This window comes from Crocuta crocuta, unplaced genomic scaffold, assembly GCF_008692635.1.
Source record: "Crocuta crocuta isolate KB4526 unplaced genomic scaffold, BGI_CrCroc_1.0 scaffold144, whole genome shotgun sequence".
Taxonomy (NCBI): Eukaryota; Metazoa; Chordata; class Mammalia; order Carnivora; family Hyaenidae; genus Crocuta; species Crocuta crocuta.
Genome location: NW_027529669.1, coordinates 2408939 through 2427899, shown reverse-complemented (window position 1 = coordinate 2427899; position 18961 = coordinate 2408939). Strand labels below are relative to the sequence as shown.

The 18961-nt window shown below is 44.5% G+C and overlaps 1 protein-coding gene across 2 annotated transcripts in view; it reads left to right on the top strand.

The window, feature by feature from the left end:
- Positions 1-18538, top strand: part of HLF (HLF transcription factor, PAR bZIP family member) — a 51244-nt gene extending 32706 nt beyond the window's left edge. The window contains exons 3-4 of one of the 2 annotated variants that reach the window (XM_077762876.1): positions 10868-11088; positions 16176-18538. In XM_077762876.1, the coding sequence (XP_077619002.1) occupies positions 10868-11088; positions 16176-16391 (437 nt within the window). In that variant the 3' untranslated portion in view covers positions 16392-18538. Of the gene's footprint in view, positions 1-10867; positions 11089-16172 lie in introns of both variants that reach the window. The other variant, XM_077762875.1, reaches the window with a different exon arrangement.
- The last annotated feature ends 423 nt before the right edge of the window (positions 18539-18961 follow it).

Here is an 18961-nt window from a genome sequence, read left to right as displayed (position 1 = left end):
AGAAGGCCCATGTGTGCCCTGACCACTAGCTGAAACTTCTGCCCCCCATTGACTGACTTGCAACAGGCTGAGGTTAGGAGCTTTTCTGGCCTCACCTTCCAGTCAGTTCAAGGAGGCAGGTTTCTTGCTGACACCATTGGCAAGAGGCACGATGATAAACACCCTTGGAAGGAGAGGCCTTGTGAATCTGGTCCCAGCTCCTGCCAAGTTAGGAGCTGCCGAGTCAAGTCAGGGCCATTTTGGGTACTGCTGCACAATCTCAGGGCAAAGTGCTTGTCCTGGACCTAGGGTCACACAGGGGCGGGGGTGGGGGGAGGGACATGGTTGCCTGGGCCACAGCTACAGGAGAGCAGGTGCTGGGGAGCATGAGGGAGAGACACAGGGACTTGCCTTCCAGCCTGCCGCCCACCCCATCCAGACCTCCACAGCGGATGAGAGAACGAGACTGTGTGTAGCCACAGCCGCAGGCCACAGAGCCATTTAGGGGCAACGCAGTGACGAGTCCAAGTGTGTCTGAGCTTTCTGATGAACCATGCTGTCTCACAGAACAGGTCACAGCAGAGGGATGCAGGCCAGAGCTGAGCCTCAGATCAGAGTTCCGGCTGACTTTCTTCGCCCGAGCCCAGACCAAGCACTAATTGGCAGAGTGATCATTTAAGGGTGTGGATGTAAAACATGCTTCCCCCACGAGGCAACCTCTGAAGCCAACTGCATATCCACACAACAGTATGTTACACACCCTCTCTCCCAGGAATCCTTGCCTTTCTCCTTGTGAGGCATGATCTCTGGCTATCCAGAAGCTCGTTAAGGATGCCAGTGCGTGAAACCTAGTATGGACAGAAGCCCTGGCCCCGTGGCCAGCAGTGGGTGTTGTCTAAGGCAGACGTGCCCTTAGCACAGGCTGGCCATTAAGGGGGACAGAGGTAGTGGAGAAGTGGAGGGAGGGGAGAGAAGAAGGGAGAGGAAAAGAGTGGTTGGCCGGCCGTAACTTCCTGGGGGCTCTTGTCCGTGACAGGAGGCTATTCCCACCTCTTTGGGGGTCCATCTGCTGCTTGTCCATGTTGGGATAGAGAGAAGGGAACCTGCAGAGTTCTCCATATTCTCTCCTGTCCCTTTGAGAGGAAAGCAGAGTAGAAAGGGCAGATCTACTGTGGATCAAGGGGACTTGGAGTCTGAACTCTACCCGACCTTCACCCTACCCCCCAGCTTTTTAGTGCATGGCTTTACCAAATGGTTTCACCTCTCTGACCAAACGTTTCCTCATCCATAAAATGTGGGACACAATCCACCCCCATGGGGTGGGCTGACGGTTCAGTTCAGTGTTGTACATTAGGCTCCAAGCCCAGGTCCTGACACAGGACTCACTCCGGAAGCGCAAAGTCCCCTGCTTTCCACTGACCCAGGGTTAAGCTCTCTGGACCCCACTTCTGAGGCATGTACACAATTGAAAAACCAATTCTGGTTTCAGAGTCAGAAAAATCGGAAGATGAGTCCATTTCATCTGCTAGTTGGGCAACCTTTGGCAAATTATTTAGCATTGCCAAGCTTGTCTTAAACTGTTTCCATCCCTTATGGGGGTAGTAATAATTCCACATTCATAGAGCCATTGTAAGGATTAAATGAGCCCACCCATCACAGGGGCCTGGTGGAGAGTAAGGGCCCCACCCAGTCACCACCAGTATTGCTGACATTGCTTACCTGTGGGCGGGGCAAGCCCGCCTACCATCCCACAGACTCCGGGAGATGCTCACTGATGGTCCCATAATTCTGTTGACAGTCTGTTACTGTGCTCAAGGAGTTGCAGGAAAAGAGCTACTTATATCAAAGCCATCTTTGTAGTGTGCCTTTTGGTGCATCTGTTCAGCAGGCATGGACCACACTTACTGGGAACCTTGTCTGAATCTGACACAAGGGTGGGTGTGTGTGTGTGCGAGATTCGTTTTTGCCTTAACGTCAGTGTGTCTGCCATAGAAGGCTCGGGACACTTGAAGAACGTCAGGGTCATGATGGATTCCCAGGAGCTGGGGTCAAGAAGGGCATTTCCCGTTTCAGTCCTCAGCTAAATCTTTTCTTTTTCTCTTTCTTTCTCTTTCCCTTCTGTTCTTTTTTATGCCCTTCTCTCCTTTCATGTTCCCTCCCTTCCTCCCTTTCTTCCTTCCCCCCCTTCCATGTTTTTTCTTTCGTTCATCCTTGGATTCCTGCTTTAGTTTGTTAATTCCTTGTTTTCACCTTCCTGTTCTCCCTCTGCCCCATTCTCTTCTCCTTCTTTGGTCTGTTCTTTCTCCTCCCCTTCTTTCTCTTCTTCCTTTCTAGGGGCTCTGATTGTCTTCTTCTCTAACATGGGCTCCTGAAAGCATTATGTGCCGAGTGTAGCAAAGCCCATTCTTTGAAAAAATAATGTTTTTGTTTCTGACTTTGAAAATGAAAGGTGCTCGCTCTAGACAACCTGCAAAATATAATGTAAAGAAAAAAATAGCCCTTGATTCCCCAGACAGTCCTTGTTAGGATCCAGGAGGCTTTATTTCTGGTTCCCGCACAGTTTGTGCGCGTGCTGCCCTGACGCGGGCCGCCTGTGGAAGCTGGGGATAGGGCACAAATAAGAAAAGGTCTCCATTTGGTGGAGCCTCCATGCAGGTGGAGGGAGGCGGTCACCAAAGGTCATGAAGTACCAAAGAGAGTTTGGGGTGGAGACAAGAGACTGTAAAGGTGATGAGATGGGTGGTTGGAAAGGCGGAGTGCAGGGGGAAGTCAGAGGATAGAGGAGATGCAGAGAGCTGGTGTCTAAATGACACAAAAGGACGGGCAGGCAGAGAGCAGGGGAGGGGCGGTTTAGGGGGAGAGAATGCTAAGTACAAAGGCCCGGGTGGGTCCTACTTGGGCCCTGTGAGGAGCAGAAAGAAGGCCAGCATGGCTAAGCATATTGAGTGAGGGGGAGTCTTGAATGTTATCATATGTGGCAATGGAAAGCCTTGGGAGGGTTTTGGTATGGGGGAGTGCCCTGCATAGGTCTGCATTTTTAGAATACCTTCTGGTAGCTGCGTGGAGAGTGCATTGTGGAGACGCGAATGGAAGGCGAAGGAGCCGTCAGGGGGACGTGGCAGTGATTCAGGGGAGACTGGGCAGCTCGGGCAAGGGGGCACAGCCTGTTCTGTTTTTTTTAACCATCTGTGATTACAGCATCTATATTTTGTAATTGTATTTATATATAAATCATTTATTGAGTACTTTCCAGGTACTATGCATTGTGTTAAGCACTTTATTTATAGACACATTATCTCATTCATTGTTCATACAACCCCATGAGGCTGGCATCGTAATCTTCATTTGCAGATGAAGAAACTCAGAGAGGGAAATTTAAAAAAAAAAAAAAGCAGGGGGTGGGGAACACCAATAATTCTGTTTCTTTTTTTTTTTAATGTTTATTTGCTTTTGAGACACACACACACACACACACACACACACACAGAGCATGAGTGGGGGAGGGACAGAGAGAGAAGGAGACACGGAATCCAAAGCAGGCTCCAGGTTCCAAGCTGTCAGCACAGAGCCCAACGCAGGGCTCGAACCCACAAACTGTGAGATCATGGCCTGAGCCAAAGTCAGATGCTTAACCAACTCAGCCACCCAGACGTCCCCCAGTAGTTCTATTCCTTAAAGCAGACCTTATTAGGAAATGGGGGAGTATTTCTTTCTTGTCCTTTATTCACGAACACCCAAGTTGACAACACACTGGTAGCAGAATCAGAATTCAAACCCAAGTCTGACTCACTTCACAGTTTAACCACTACCCCATACATCGAAAAACCCTGCTGTGCTATTAATGCTATTACGTAATCGTCTCCCTGTACACAGTAGCCCAGCTCTGTAGATCAGGCCTCTGATCTCATGATTATGTTCACCAAGTAGTCACAAGTACCCAATGGCATGCACACATGAAGGTTTATTTGTTGATTTACCTTGAAATGGTATGGGTTGGTCTGGTGGCTCTGCTGATCAGAGCTGGACTCACATCTCGAGGGAGCTGACCTAGCCTGGCCTGTTCCATGTGCCCTTCGCTCCCTAGTAGGCTGGACTGAGCATGTTTATGGGGGTGACAAATGCTGGAGAGAAGAATGAAGTAGGAGCACGCAAAGCCTCTTTAGGCCCAGCCTTGGAACTGACACTCTTCACATCTGCCACACTCTGTTGGGCAGTGCAAGTCACAAGGCCAGCCCAGATTCAAGGGGTAAGGAGATAGACTCTGCCTGGAACTGCAAAGTCACATGGAATGGAACATGCATAGAGGGAAGGGTGAGACCTTTATCCATTAGGACATAGCTGCTTTTGCAGACTGCTTGGTGAACATGAGAATGGGTTCCTGCCATTGGAACAGAGCCCGGCTAATTGGCCTCCATGTCCAGAAAGCCCGTAGCCTTAGGATGTACATGTGAGATTTTTATGTGATCTCTGTACATATTGTGAGCACTCTTTAGGGACTGTCTAGTGTTACTTCAGTCTTCTAAGTTTATTGGCTCCCTGTATTGTAAGGGATTCTCAGAAGGTGTTTTGTAGTGAAGTAGGCTGTGCCCTCAGAGGCAAGAGAGGGTAAATGGTGCTGTTTCAAATTAGGACCACCCAGGGTCCAGAAGGTGATGACAAGCAAACGGACCACAAACTGGTTATGGGGAGGAGAGAAAGATTTCAGACCAAGATGTGGGACCAAACTTCAGATCACAAGGAAGTTCACCCATCAGTGCTAATAGAGAACACTTAGGCCAATACCAGATTACTTTCTCTTTTCTCAGCCTTCCTTTATAGATAATAATGCTTGTCAGTGGTAAACACTGGAGTACTATTTGTCCTGCCATTACTGCTGCAGATGTAATGTTTTGTTTACTTAACAAGAAGCACAACAGAAAGGTTGGAGGTGTTGCAATTAGCCTTGAAGAAATGGCAAATACAACTGTAACTGACTACTTTGAGGCAACCATCAATTAAACAAACCGTTGACTTGAAAAGAGATAAGGACACAGGACAGAGATTGTTGCTGTTCCCATTCATCGATGACTTCTAGCCAGTTGGCCATGGAACACGAGATGCTAAATTCTTGTGAAAGTATAGAATAGTAGGAAGTGGCCGATCTTCAGTTATACTAGTTGGAGGTTTAGTCATGCCTAATCTGTGACAAAAGTAGCGGCCTATTCTGAGTAATTTGAAGGTAATTTCCAATCTTATTCCAGATTTGAGCACTTTGGTTCTACCCTTCCCTTCAGAAATCCTCCCTGGCCCTCTCGGAAGTGACTTTCATCAAGATGGTTTTAGAAAAAAGAAAACTGTGTGCCAGAAAACTGCAGATTCTACATCGCAGGGCTGATCTTGTCCCCACCCCACCCCCATCCCCCACCAGATCTTTCAGAGAAGGCCTTGGAGAAATACCAAGCTCAGACTTAATAAATACAGGAGAAGAAACACACGATCATCTCAACAGATTCTAAAAAGGTCTTTGAGGAAATCTCATGCACCATTTCTGATTAAAAAAAAAAAAAGAGCTCTCAGTATAAGATGTTGGGGCTGCCTTAGTTTGTCATGCTGCAGCTATTAGGATGCTGAAACAAACCTTCATACTTGAGTACTTCAGAGGAAGTACTAACAACTGTTCCCATTAAAGGCTGGAACAAGCAGGAATCTCTGGTCTTTACTGTCTTACTCCTCCTTGCCTTGCAGAGCCTAGCTGATGCAGTGAGGTCTTGTAAAAAGAAGGAATTATAAACATTGAAAGGAAGCAACACTGTCCCTAGAGGCAGAAGACTATATTAGTTTTCTCTTAGAAAAGTAAGCTGACAATGCTAGAGCAATTAGGACTAATAAGAGAGTAAAGTGGCTGGATATAACCCGCGCATTTTAAAACCAGTAGCTTTCTAGGTACCAGCAATAACCAATTAGAAGGTATAAGAGAAAATTTACACTAGGAACAGCTACTATAAAACATTTAAGGGATGTACTAGCCATAAACGTGAATAGTTAAAATGAAGAAAGCTATAGGCCTTAACTGCTAGATATAAGAAAATACCAGAAAAATAAAACATGCAAAGTTATACTTGGGGGTTAGTAAATATTTTAAAGACGTCACTTGTCCCCACATTAACTCATAGCTTTCATGCAATTTTCATTCAAAATCTTTTTAAAATATAACTTGATAGGTGGATTCCAGAATTCACCCTGAAGACTATAAGTATACCAAAGAAAAATTTTCTATTATATATACACACATATACATATATATGTAATTTATTGTCAGGTTAGCTAACATACAGTGTACATTGGTTTTGGGAGTAGATTCCCATGATTCATTACTTACAGACAACACCCAGTGCTCACCCAACAGTCCTCAATGCCCATCTAAAAAAAATTTTCTAAAAAGAACAATAAGGGGTATAAAACTTGCCTTATCAAATATCAAGCTTTACTGATAACATTATATTAAGACATTTGGAAAACATCAAGTAAAACCCCCTGCTTATACTACACACAAAATTAAATTCTGGGCAGCTCACAATTCTGAAAATCTAAATCCATTATAGTTGTATTAGAGAAAAATATAGAGTAATATACATCTATAAATACATATATGTGTTGGGGTGCCTCAGTGGCTCAATTGGTTAAGCATTGACTCTTGGTTTTGGCTCAGGTTATGATCTCATGGTTCATGAGTTTGAGCCCCACATCAGGCTGCACACTGACAGTACAGAGCCTGCTTGGGATTCCCTCTCTCCCCCTCTCTTCCTGCCCCTCCTCCACTCATGTGCACTCTCTATCTTTCTCAAAATAAGTAAACTTTAATAAAAAAATAATTCATAGATATAGATAGATGTATACANTTTCATTCTTTTTCATTGCCATGTAGTATTCCATTGTATAGATAAACCACATCTTCTTGATCCATTCATCAGTTGATGAACACTTAGGCTCTTTCCATGTTTTGACTATTGTTGAGAGTGCTGAAATAGGGGTACATGTGTCCCTATGCATCAGCAGTCCTGTAGAAGATTTCAAGATATTACTACATTACAGGGGTGCCTGGGTGGCTCAGTTGGTTGGGAGTCTGACTCTTGGTTTTGGCTAAGGTCATGATCTCACAGTTTTGTGAGTTTGGGCCCTGCATCAGGCTCTGTGGTAATGGCGGAGCCTGCTTGGGATTTTCTCTCTTTCTTCCTCTCTCTCTGCTCCTTCCCCAGTCACATGGTCTCTGTCTCTCTCAAAAATAAGCAGACTTTTAAAAAATACTACTACATTACAATGTAAGATCTTGCCAATAGTGAAAAACTCCATAAGCAAAGTTAGAAAATAGTAGTCATGGAGAAAATGTTTTCTCTAGATAAATCAGATAAAAGGATGATATCCAGTCTATAAAGAGTATAGACTATATACTAAGCAACAAAATCCATTTAAAAGGGGGCAAATGATAGGAAGGAAGAGGTGGTATATAGCAGAAGAAATAAATACTCAATAAATAGGTGAGATGTTCAGTCTCATTAGTAATAATGGTAATGGAAATTAAAACAATAGTGATATTTGTGTCCATCAAATTGACAGCATTTTAAAAATTAATATTTAATTGTGCAGAAATCCACTCATAAATGTTGGTACAAGTGTAAGTAGATATGACAGTTTAGCAGCACATTTATAAATATAAAATGTACATCCCTTTTGGATGAGCACTCCCACTTCTAGGAATCTCTTCTACAAAAATATACACCTAAAAATCTATCAGTTGGAAATGTGTAGGTAGACACTATACACCCTTTCAAAAAGAACAAAGTAGGGGCACCTGGATGGCTCTGTCGGTTCAACATATGACTTCAGCTCAGGTTATGATCTCAGTTGGTCAGTTCAAGCCCTGATAGTGCAGAGCCTGCTTGGGATTCTCTCTCCCCCTCTTCCTTTCTTTCTGCCCTTCTCCTATTCATGCATTCGCTCCCTCTCTCAAAGTAAATAAACTTAAGTAAGTAAGCAAATAAATACATAAATAAATAAAACTATACTAACGTGGGAAATTGTATATGGTATGTTGAAAAAGTAATTTAAGATATGTGGGTAGTATAATCCTACTAAGTCATATGTGTAAAAATTAAGGTTTTCACCAAGCAGTTAAGGGCTGTCACCTCTGGGAAAAGTAGCAAGATGGATTGGAGGCAGGGGAGAGAAGCACTTCTTGACACACTTCTGCATTTGTTGAAGTTTTACAATGAACATCTTTGGTAATTTTAAAAATGTATGGCACAATACATTCTTAAGTTGAAAATTCTTATGTAAAAATTTTGAAAATCTTCAAAGGTAGGACAAAATAATAAAGGTTCTCCTTTCTATTACCCAAATGGTGACATTTTAGAATGGGGGAGGGGCGGGGAGTGAGTCCAGCAGAATTAACTCAGTAGAAAATGTAGGTAAACGAGATGGCACAAGAGTATCTCTGGATGTGTTTCTCAGGTTCACTCAGGTCCATTGCCATGTGCTGTTTGATGCTGGGGAAGCCGTTGAACTTATCTATGCTCCAGTTAGGTTTTCTGCATTCTGCAGGGAGGCATGACCTACTTCCACTGCAGAAAGGGCTGGGGAGAAAGAATGCCCAACTAAGGTTCAGCCCATGTTGTTGTTAGAATGTCCACGAATGAATGTCAGAGCCCAGCATCCCAGAGGGCCACCATTACATGAGGAGTACACTTTGTAGAAGCCGAACTCCGAAGTAGGTACCACGGGTCAGGAGGGGTGGGGATAAAGTAGATGAAACATGAAAGACCATGTTGTCCAGTAGAGGAGTAGTGTGTGTGTGTGTGTGTGTGTGTGTGTGTGTGTGTGTGTGTAAAGCTTAACATTTATAAAGCAATAAGGGAAAACACTACAATATAGAATAGTTAACAGAATTCCAAAGTCCTCAAGAAAAATGTGAAGTAACTTGTAGCAATTAGGTTTGGGAAATACTAACCACAAGATGCTTCCAGAGGGTAGGAGAGGGTGCACATGCTTGTGTGTGTGTGTGTGTGTGTGTGTGATGGGGAGGTGCTGGTGCAGTGGTGCTGGTAGTGATATGGCATCGGGTAGATTTGTTATCTAGTTCAAAGAGAATTTCTAAAGGGAAAATAAAATCCCCGTTTGACTCAGAATGGTTCATTTTCTGAGGCAATGTCAAGAGGCACAAGATCAAATCTAGCTTGACACCATCCAGTACCGAACTCAGCAGTCTCTAGAAGCTGTAGCTGAGCTGCAGGCTGGCTAATGAGAAATCTCTGTCCTCTGCCAATGCCTCGGGGGCCCATCTCTTCCTCTTTGGCAAGCAGGATACAAAGAGAGCTCCAAGCAGAGTGAGGACCTAAAAGGTCACCCAGAACATTCATTTTGCAGGCTCCCCACCAGGCCTTTCCAGAAAACAGATGAGCACGGTTTTATAGTTCAGCTAGAATGTGAGCCCCTGGCTTCGTGCTTCAACCTGGGGTAGGTTTTAATGAAGCCTAAAGGAGATTGCACACGTCCAACCATCGGCAGTGAGGAAGGAGGGACGGGGAGGGGGGGAGGTGTGCCAAACACAGTCGGGCTGTATCCTTTATTCTCTGGGTGTGAAAGGGGCAATTGTAAAATTCAGATGAAATTAGAAGTGGAGATTCAGAGCCGCCCGCGTAAACATCGCAGTCTGTCATTAAGTTCACTTTCACCAGTAAGACACATTTGGAAGCACAATAAGCCCGTTGTTCTGGGGACATTTGTGCATTTCAGGGGTGGCAGAACCGCAAGTGGAAGTCAGGTCCCCTCTGCTGTGTCCTTTCTGATTTGTGAAATGCTTCTTGAACATACCCTCTGCCCACTGTCTCCACTGCCAACATAGACACACACGTGGGTCATCACAGCACCCTGGAAGCCGAGTCCCATCTCCACGGTCCCTCCTTTGGTTCATTCCTCACGCTGCCTGAGTCTTCTCTGCCGACTTCAGCTCTGCCTGTCACTTCGGAGCTCAGAACCCTTCAGTGACATTTGGTGCCTTTTGTAACATCCCCACTACCCACCCTCCTGACCACATCTCTTGCATTTGTGTCTCTCTCCACTTCATCTTGTGCTCTGAGTCAGTGTTACAGCTACCCAAGACCACTTGTGCCCCTCAGAAAGGCAGCCCTCTGGCTTATATTTGTCCCTAGATTACCTTTTTTTTTTTTGCTAATTACTGTTTGTCTCAAGATGCAGCTACACCAAGTGTCGCCTCTACGAACTATCCCTAACCTCCTTTGTGTTATATACTGTCCCCCTTGCTCTGGAAACACGTGATGCTTACTTATGTCTCAGCACCTTCACTATATCATAACTGACTAGTGATGGGTCTGATTCTTTGACTTATCTGGAAAACACCATAAAGGTAAAATCAGAGTACCTGGCACATAGTTGGTGCTCCGTGAATGTGTTATAGGAAAGAATGAATGCATGAATTTTTTTAATGTTAATTTTGAGAGAGAGTCAGGTAGGGGCAGAGAGAGGGGAACAGAGGATCCAAAGCAAGCTCTAAGCTGACAGCAGAGAGCCCAGTGCGGGACTCGAACTCACGAACTGTGAGATCATGACCTGAGCTCAAGTTGGACACTTAACCAACTGAGCCAGCCAGGTGCCCCATATTTTTTAAATTTAGTTTGCAAACATGTGTGTGGGTCTTTGTTTTGCCTCATCTGACATGGGTAAAATCATACTCAACCTGCTGTGTTCTCAGTAACATAGTGAGGAAAAATAAAATAAACAGTGTTAGACATATATAAGTAAGTTGAAGACTTTTGCCACTTATCCTGAAATATCATCAAGTAGCTATCTGGGGCTCTGGTAGTATTCCTGAATTAAAGCTCCTGCCTCATTCCAGGTCAGCTGTTGCCAGCAAACCGCAATACACCGAGTCCCATTGATCCTGACACCATCCAGGTCCCTGTGGGTTATGAGCCAGACCCGGCAGATCTTGCCCTCTCCAGCATCCCTGGCCAGGAAATGTTTGACCCTCGCAAACGCAAGTTCTCTGAGGAAGAACTGAAGCCACAGCCCATGATTAAGAAAGCGCGCAAAGTCTTCATCCCTGATGATCTGAAGGTAAATTGGAACTGGTCATCAGGCTTTGGGCAAATGGAGGGTGGGGTCAAGAGGCAGATTAAAAGGGTGACTTCTAGGAAGATCACACAAGCTAGTGAACCATGGACTTGTGATTTCTGATCCTGTTTCTTGGCATGTGAACTGTGGGCAAGTTGCTTTCTCCCTGGGTATCTTCTGAAATATGCCTTGCATGTCTTGATATAGCACAGAAAGAAGAAGCAATAAAAATGCTGGAGTGATTTACAACCCATGAAGGAAACAAACCTGCTGCTATCTGCAGAGAATGCTATGACAACCCCATAAGATCAACTCAAACCCAAAATCTTTCAGGGTTGGAAAGAGAAAGGAAATTATCTGCAAAGGACATCTGGACCAATAGTTTTCCAAGGCTTACCTTCCTTGGGGAACTTGTTAATAATCAATCTGCCTTTTCCCCAGAAGCCCCAGGGAATAACAGCCAGAGATAAGACCTGTCTCCCTGTTGCCACCCTGGAGGACCTGGGTGGGGTTTTCTCAAGGAAGCTGGTGGATTCCCTGCTGTCGTTGATATGTAATTAACTCTGTATTTTAAATAATGGTCACTTGAGTATCTCAACAAAAAGTTAATTCCAAGTTGTTGTTTCTTTTCATCTGTGTTGAGGGGACACATGATTTATAAAGGAAAATAGATTTACCTTATGAAGTCTGATACAACTAGAAACAAAATTAATCTGACACATTTAATGATAATTAATGAGAATTCTTTCCAAAATTATGCCATGTCCACTAATCCCAAAATAGAACCATTTTAATTAGCCATGGCTTAGAATTTCTTGAGTTTGTGCTTCCTTCCAATCATATGGACAATCGAGATTTGATTGTATACGTTAGAGGCATTGACACCAGGCATAATTAGCCTTTTTCTAACTTCTGACCCCCCAGTTCTCAAAACTAACTGTGGTTCAGAGGGAAAGTCACTTGTAGGCTGGGAACGTGGGAGTTTGGAACATTGTCCTGGAACTAGTTTCAACCTGTTACCTATTTTTGCCATCTAGAAAGAGCACTAGAGGAAAAGGTACCCCGCAGATTGAAATCACTGCTGTTGCCTACATACTTGAGGTTACCTTGATTGTAGCAGACTCATCAGATGTCAGGGCTGCCAGGGACCTCAGAGGTTCATTACACCAAAGTTACTGTTTTGCAGTTGAGGAAATGGAGAGATAGAAGGGTGAAGTGAGGTGAACACTGCTAGTTAGTGGAAGGCCTGGTCCCCAAGTCTTCTAGTTTCCAGAAAGGTCACTGCAGCATGTTGGCTTTGACAGGGGCCACAGCAGGGTCCCTTGGGTGACAAACCAGTAGCTGTTGCCCTAAGAATCAAAAGAGTAAATTTCATAGTTAACAGTCCACAAAATCTAAAAAAGAGGCTCCTGGCTGGCTCAGTTGAAAGAGTGTGGGACTCTTGATCTCGGGGTCGTGAGTTCGTGCCGCGCATTGGGTATAGAGATTATGTAAATAAATAATACTTTAAAAAATCTCAACAAGTCAGGGAACTGATGGTCAAGACTAAGATAAGGTAAGAAATGCCATGGAATTAGGTCCTGGGAAACTGAGTATCTTCTTTCAGCTGGATGCTTTTCTTCATCTTAGCCACCCGATCCTGTGTGTATTTCTGAGCTCACCTCTTCAGCTAAACTGGGGAGCCATGAAGCATGGATTTCCATTTGAACATAGGGTAGTTCAGAAGGATGATGCTGAGCAGTAGATAAAACTTCCAGCCAGAACTTCACAGGGTCTCCAGATTTACAAGTTCAAAGCAAAGAGCAAGCTCACTTAATAACCCAGGTAACCTTGGCAACAAAGAGACCATGTGAAAACAGTCTGTGCTGGAATTATGCCTAGTATGGCTGTCATGGCCATGCCTGACCTTCTCCCATGGCAGGTAGGTAGCAGGCAGGAACATTCTTCTGCCAGGTGTCCTTGGATTTCTTCAGTTGTGAGTGAAGCCTCAGGCCACAGACCATGATCTTATGCAAAACAAGAAGCAGAGCTGTAACTTATTTCTCCTTCCAGCAGAGAGGACTGAGCTAGGGGGTGGATGGGAGACGTATTTGTGTCCCCCAGCATTGGATGAGCAAACTAAATGAGTGATATAGCCCCACCACTAATAAATGGTCTTGCCCACAGTTGCCTGAACCGCTCTGTTGAGCCATTCCTTTAGTGTGCATGCCCCAGGAGAAATACGCAGTACCACGATTCCTAGCTGAGAATCGGTTTAATCACCTTGATGTCTTAATACTTTTAACTGTCCATTCATTCACTTGACAGAGATATTTTAAAGGCTTGTGTGTTCCAAACCCTGGGGATACACCAAGGTGAACCAGAACTGATCGTGTTCCTACTCTCGAGGAATTTCTAACCTGGCAAGAGAAAGGGATCACTGGCTTTCAGGAGGGGACTGGCCAGGGGAGGTAGTGTCAAACATGAGACTTTCCTTCCAGAAGATGATGGGGCAGGACTGGGTGGGCCCTTGCTGGGTGGGGGCAGCCGGCTAGCCAGATAGCACCTGCATCAGGGAATAGAGAAGAGGACAGGAATATGGTGCCAAAGTGGTCACTGGCACTCAATATCCTGCTCCCGCCCCCCTCCTCCAACCGTGCCCTGGTAACAAAGGGAGGCAAGCTGGTTTTTCTGGTACTCCTCTTTCCATCATTCATTCCTGCCTTCTGCAGCCTCTGCTCCACTCCCCTCCTCTTCCCAGCTCCCCTCTCACCTGAGATGGTCCCCACTCCACACCTTTCCTAGCTGGCCTGCATGTGTGGACAGGGGAGGCTGGGAAATGAAAACACCTTACAAGTGAGAAGAGCTCTAAGAGACGGAAATGTTGGTTGTTCCCCGGAGGTCAGCTGGTGACCTCCTGTTCCTTAATACCCAGTCACACACCACCAAGTTCATGGCCTAGGGCAGTACACCCCTTCCCTTCCCTCTAGTCCCCAAACTTCTGCCACTTCCCAGGGGCTTGTTCTCATGAACTCCTTCACCTCCATGCTCCTGTTCCTCTGCGTTGGGTACTGAGTCAGCCCCTCTTTTAAACAATCTTGGAATCATATGCCCAAGGAACACTGAATGTGGTAGATTCACTGAGACTAGTAGAGTGGAATTGGGGCTTATATCAAAGTAAACAAACAGCTGCCTTCAGAACTGGAGGCTTCACTGTTGTTAATATGCCTTCAGGTCTTCCTACCTCCAGTGAAGTCCTGTGACTCTCTCAGCTCCTCCCAGCTCACACCAACCAGCTGGCCAGGACTCTCTCCCCTTTCTTCAGCCCCTTATTCCCTTTTCCAAGCACAAATGACAAATCCCATGGCTGGCCACAGCACACCTGCCTGCAGCTGACTTATCCAGGTATTCTTCAAAGGACAGCCTTCTTCTCTGAAAGAAGGTACCAGCTCTTATGAAGATCAGTTTTCCATTTGGGTACATATTATGATGAAACGTACCAAATATTATTTGGTACATTTACCAAATAATATTTGTATTTGGTAATACAATATACCAAATAATATACAATATTATTTGGTAATATAATATACAATAATATGTACCAAATACATATTATTATTTATGCTAGGTGTGCTTTATAAATAACAGTACCAGGTTGTGAGTGGCCGACACAAGGTGCACGGACATTCTATCTCACACGTTCCGTCTTTGTGCAGGGCAAATGTTTGCCAAGGGTAACGGGCAGGTATGGGTGTGCACCACTGACCTTGACCTTCCTTGCAGTCGTGGTCCTAACCCACGTGACTTCCTCCAGTGCCGACTGCCCCTTGCAATCCTGGGGGGGGGAAAGAACTGGCCTCAGCTCACTCATTCTGGGTGACAGGTAACTGCAAATATTAGCCTTGCTAGGATGGAGGGATTTGCTGTTGCAAGTTGTTGGAAAGAGGGGTTTGCAAAACACACCAGGTGGCTCCATAAATGAATTGGTAAGACCTAAAAGAAGATTGACATTTCTTAGTCTTCCTGGGAAAGTTTTCCTTTCTTTGGGGGAGAGGCAAGGATGAGGGGAAGAGGACACATTGCTTTCACACTGACCACATTTAAATAGTACCCAGGTGAATTAAGGCCTAGAGAACAGTTAAACAGGAAATTAGAGTAAATTATTTAAATGCTAGCCACAACATTTGAGCATATTGATCAGAGGCAGCTGGAGTTTTCTTTTTCTTTCTGTTTTTAATTACCAAGGGATACATCAGAAAGAAAAGGTGAAAGATCCCACTTCTCTCCTTGGCATCCCTCCTCCGATTCCCCTTCTAGAGGCACCACTTTTCATAACTTGGTATAAATCCTTCCGGGCCTCTTTCTATGATATACAATATTGTGATTTTTTTTAACCAAAGTGAGATGAGGCCATACATATTTATCAGTAAATTGCCATTTCCACCCACATTGTGGTAGATCGTGAACATCTTTTTGGCTCAGCTGGATCATTATTTGTAACAGCTGCAGAGTATCCTTTTGTATGGCTTTACCATCATGTAGTTATTAAATCTCCTACTGCTTAGTTTTCCCCCATCTCTTTCCATTGGAGACAATGCTGCAGTGAAAATTCTGTGCCCGGTGTCTGTCTGTGTGCAGATGCATGCAGATGGGTGGAGGCAGATACTAGAAGACGAGTTGCTTCATCAATGGTAGTGCATTTAAATACTTGATAGATATTGCCAAGTCGCCTTGCAACAATATCCTATGGACTTCTACCAACAAGCGTATGAGCGCCAGTGGAAGAAAAGGGTTCTTAAAACATTCAGCAAAGAAAGCACTGTGATCCGAATGTAGTTTAGGGTGTGAGGTGAGCCACTTGCTTTCATGCAGCCCCTGGCGTCGCCTCTGCAGGGCAGAGTAAGGCGGGGCGCGCTGGGACAGGTGCGTCCACGCTGCGGGAGCGAAGCCACGGCGCATGAGCAGTAGTCTCAGACGCAAACAGACTGTCAGGGAAGGAGATGCGAAGTGAGATGCGTGGGTCCCTGGCTCCTGGGCGCCACCCCGGGCCCCTGCGCCGCGGCTGAAATCTAACATCTTGTTTCTTTCCCCCTGTGACTAATGAGCAGGATGACAAGTACTGGGCCCGGCGTAGGAAGAACAACATGGCAGCCAAGCGTTCCCGCGACGCCAGGCGGCTGAAGGAGAACCAGATCGCAATCCGGGCGTCCTTCCTGGAGAAGGAGAACTCGGCCCTGCGCCAAGAGGTGGCTGACTTGCGGAAGGAGCTGGGCAAATGCAAGAACATACTTGCCAAGTACGAGGCCAGGCACGGGCCCCTGTAGGATGGCTTCCTGTGGGCTGGCTTTCCAGTAGATGGACAGTGTGTTTCCCGCCTGAGAGCACCACACCCGAACCAACCTTTCTGACATCAGCACTTTACCAGAGGCATAAACACGACTGACTCACATTCTGGTGTGCGTGCGTGCGCGCGCGTGCTTGTGCTCCCGTGTGGTCCGCGGTGCGCGCGCGCGCCTTTCCACTTGCCGTGTTAAGGTAGCCCTCTCCTCATCTTTCAGCTCCGAAAAAGAAAGGTGCCGTGTTTTTACTGGACTGTGGAGATGCCTCATGGGGTCTCCTGCCCCGCCCCCCCCTCCTGCCCCTTCCCGTGTCACTATCTGGTGGCTCCCGCCTGCTCTTCCAGGACCCTCTGCTGGGCTCCACCAAGCAGGGCCCTGGTAAAATAGTAGATCTCAGTTGTCAAGACTATGAGCTCTTGTTTCTGTTTATTCTGTAAGTTACCATGCTAATAAGGTGCACAAAAATCACTTAGCACTACACTGCAGCTCTCTCTCAATCTCGCTCAATCTCAGTCTCTCTCTCTTTCTCTCTCTCTCTCTTTCTTCAGTTATAGGTTGCTTTCCTCATATTTTCAGTTTTGGTGATAATTGTCTTCAAATTTCAAGTGCTGTTTAGATTTATTAGATTCCATATTTACTTACTGGTATTTACTAAGTTTCCTTTTAATTCTACAAACCCCAGGTAAGTAAGAGTACTATTCTAGAACACAGAGTGTGTTTTTGCACCGTCTGTACCTAAAGCAATAATCCTATTGTACGCTAGAGCATGCTGCCTGAGTATTACTAGTGCACATAGGATATGTTCCCTAAGAATTTCACTGTCTTTTAAAAAACAAAAATTACAGTAATGCATTTGAGCATGCCCAGAACATCCCCAGGACAAGGAAGCAGAGGGAAATGCCAGGTCTAAGAATGAGGGATTAATTTATCAGTGTAGGAGCCAAAAAAAAAAAAAAATTGCATCTTGGAACAGCTTTTGACATTGATGTTTGCTTTTGTTTTCTCTGTTCTCCCCCCCCCCACACACACTTTTCTAGTTCCCTCTTTCCATATCCCTCTTGATATTCAAAACAATTACTTAAGATTCAGTTTTCCCCATTTTTTGGTAATATATATATTTTTGTGAATTATACCTTGCTGTTTTTAAAAATCAGTTAATTAAGTTAATGAGTTGATGTTTTGTAAGACCCTTTTTCCTAGTGGTGTCATTTTCGAATGCTTCATAAATTAATGATTCTGGAGCTTATGTTTCTTATTTTCTGTTTGCTTTTTGAAAGTATGTGCTATTATCAAGAGGACTTGTGAAAAATGAATGTAAAAGACACTGGTGTATCTCGGAAGAGGATGGTGTTGTCACAAACTGTGGTTAATCCAATCAATTTAAATGTTTACTATAGACCAAAAGGAGAGATTATTAAATTGTTTAATGTTTATACAGAGTAATTATAGGAAGTTCTTTTTTGTACAGTATTTTTCAGATATAAATACTGACAATGTATTTTGGAAGACATATATTATATATAGCAAAGAGAAAAGGAAAACTATTCCATGTCTTAAAATTATATAGCAAAGATATATATTCATCAGTGTTGTACAGAAAAGAAGCGCTTGGTGGTTTTTGAAGTCTTTAATATTTTAAGCCTATCACTGATACATCAGCATGTTTTTTGCTTTAAATTAAAATTTTATGACAGTATCGAAGCTTGATGTGACGAATCCCGCTCTAAAATATATAAGGAGCTTTCTTGTTTCCTATTAGGTCTCAGAAAGAAGTCAGTTAACGTCACCCAAAAGCACAAAGTGGATGTTAGTCAAATATTTATTGGCTGATACAGTGTTTTTTTTTTAGGAAAAGCATCTGCCATGAAAACGTTCACTTCAAAGTTACGAGTTTCTGGAATGAAATATCACTGCAAGTACCCCAAACAATTCTGTTCCCCTCTGTGGGCACGTGCGTCTTATGCAGTATAAGGTTGATATTGGTGTTATGTGTATGGTTTATAATTTGGTAGATGTTTTGACCTTAAAGATGATTGTTCTTTGTTTGACCGAGTTGTGTAATGTCAAGAGATTCTGCTGTTATTGCAAAGAAACATTTTGTGCTAGATTAAAACACCCTTTCACCAATGGGATTTTCTAGTCTCCTGCCTCCAGAGTATCTAATTCTTGAATGACCTGGTGATCCCCTTGTTCATCCACCAGCAATGCTTCTGTCTCCGTGTTATAGTCTCGGGAAATCTGACTAGAAGGATATTTCTACTAGATACTCATTTTGTCCCGAGCTACAGATTACAGACATGCGAGAGCCTTGGAATTGAATTGCATTGTTCAGGTCTACAACTAAGAAAAGAAACAAAACCTTTGGCCAAATGAAGCAGAACTGCATAAGTAATATTTAAGAAGGGACACAGTGGATGCAGCGTTGGCTTTTTTATAGGTAGAGAGACCAATAGCAGCAGAATTATTCAGTGGCAGGAGTTACTAAAACAGAGACGAGCCAATGTCTTTAAGTGGAGAAGCGTTGCTCCATGGACCATCCAAGTTCATGAGATGGT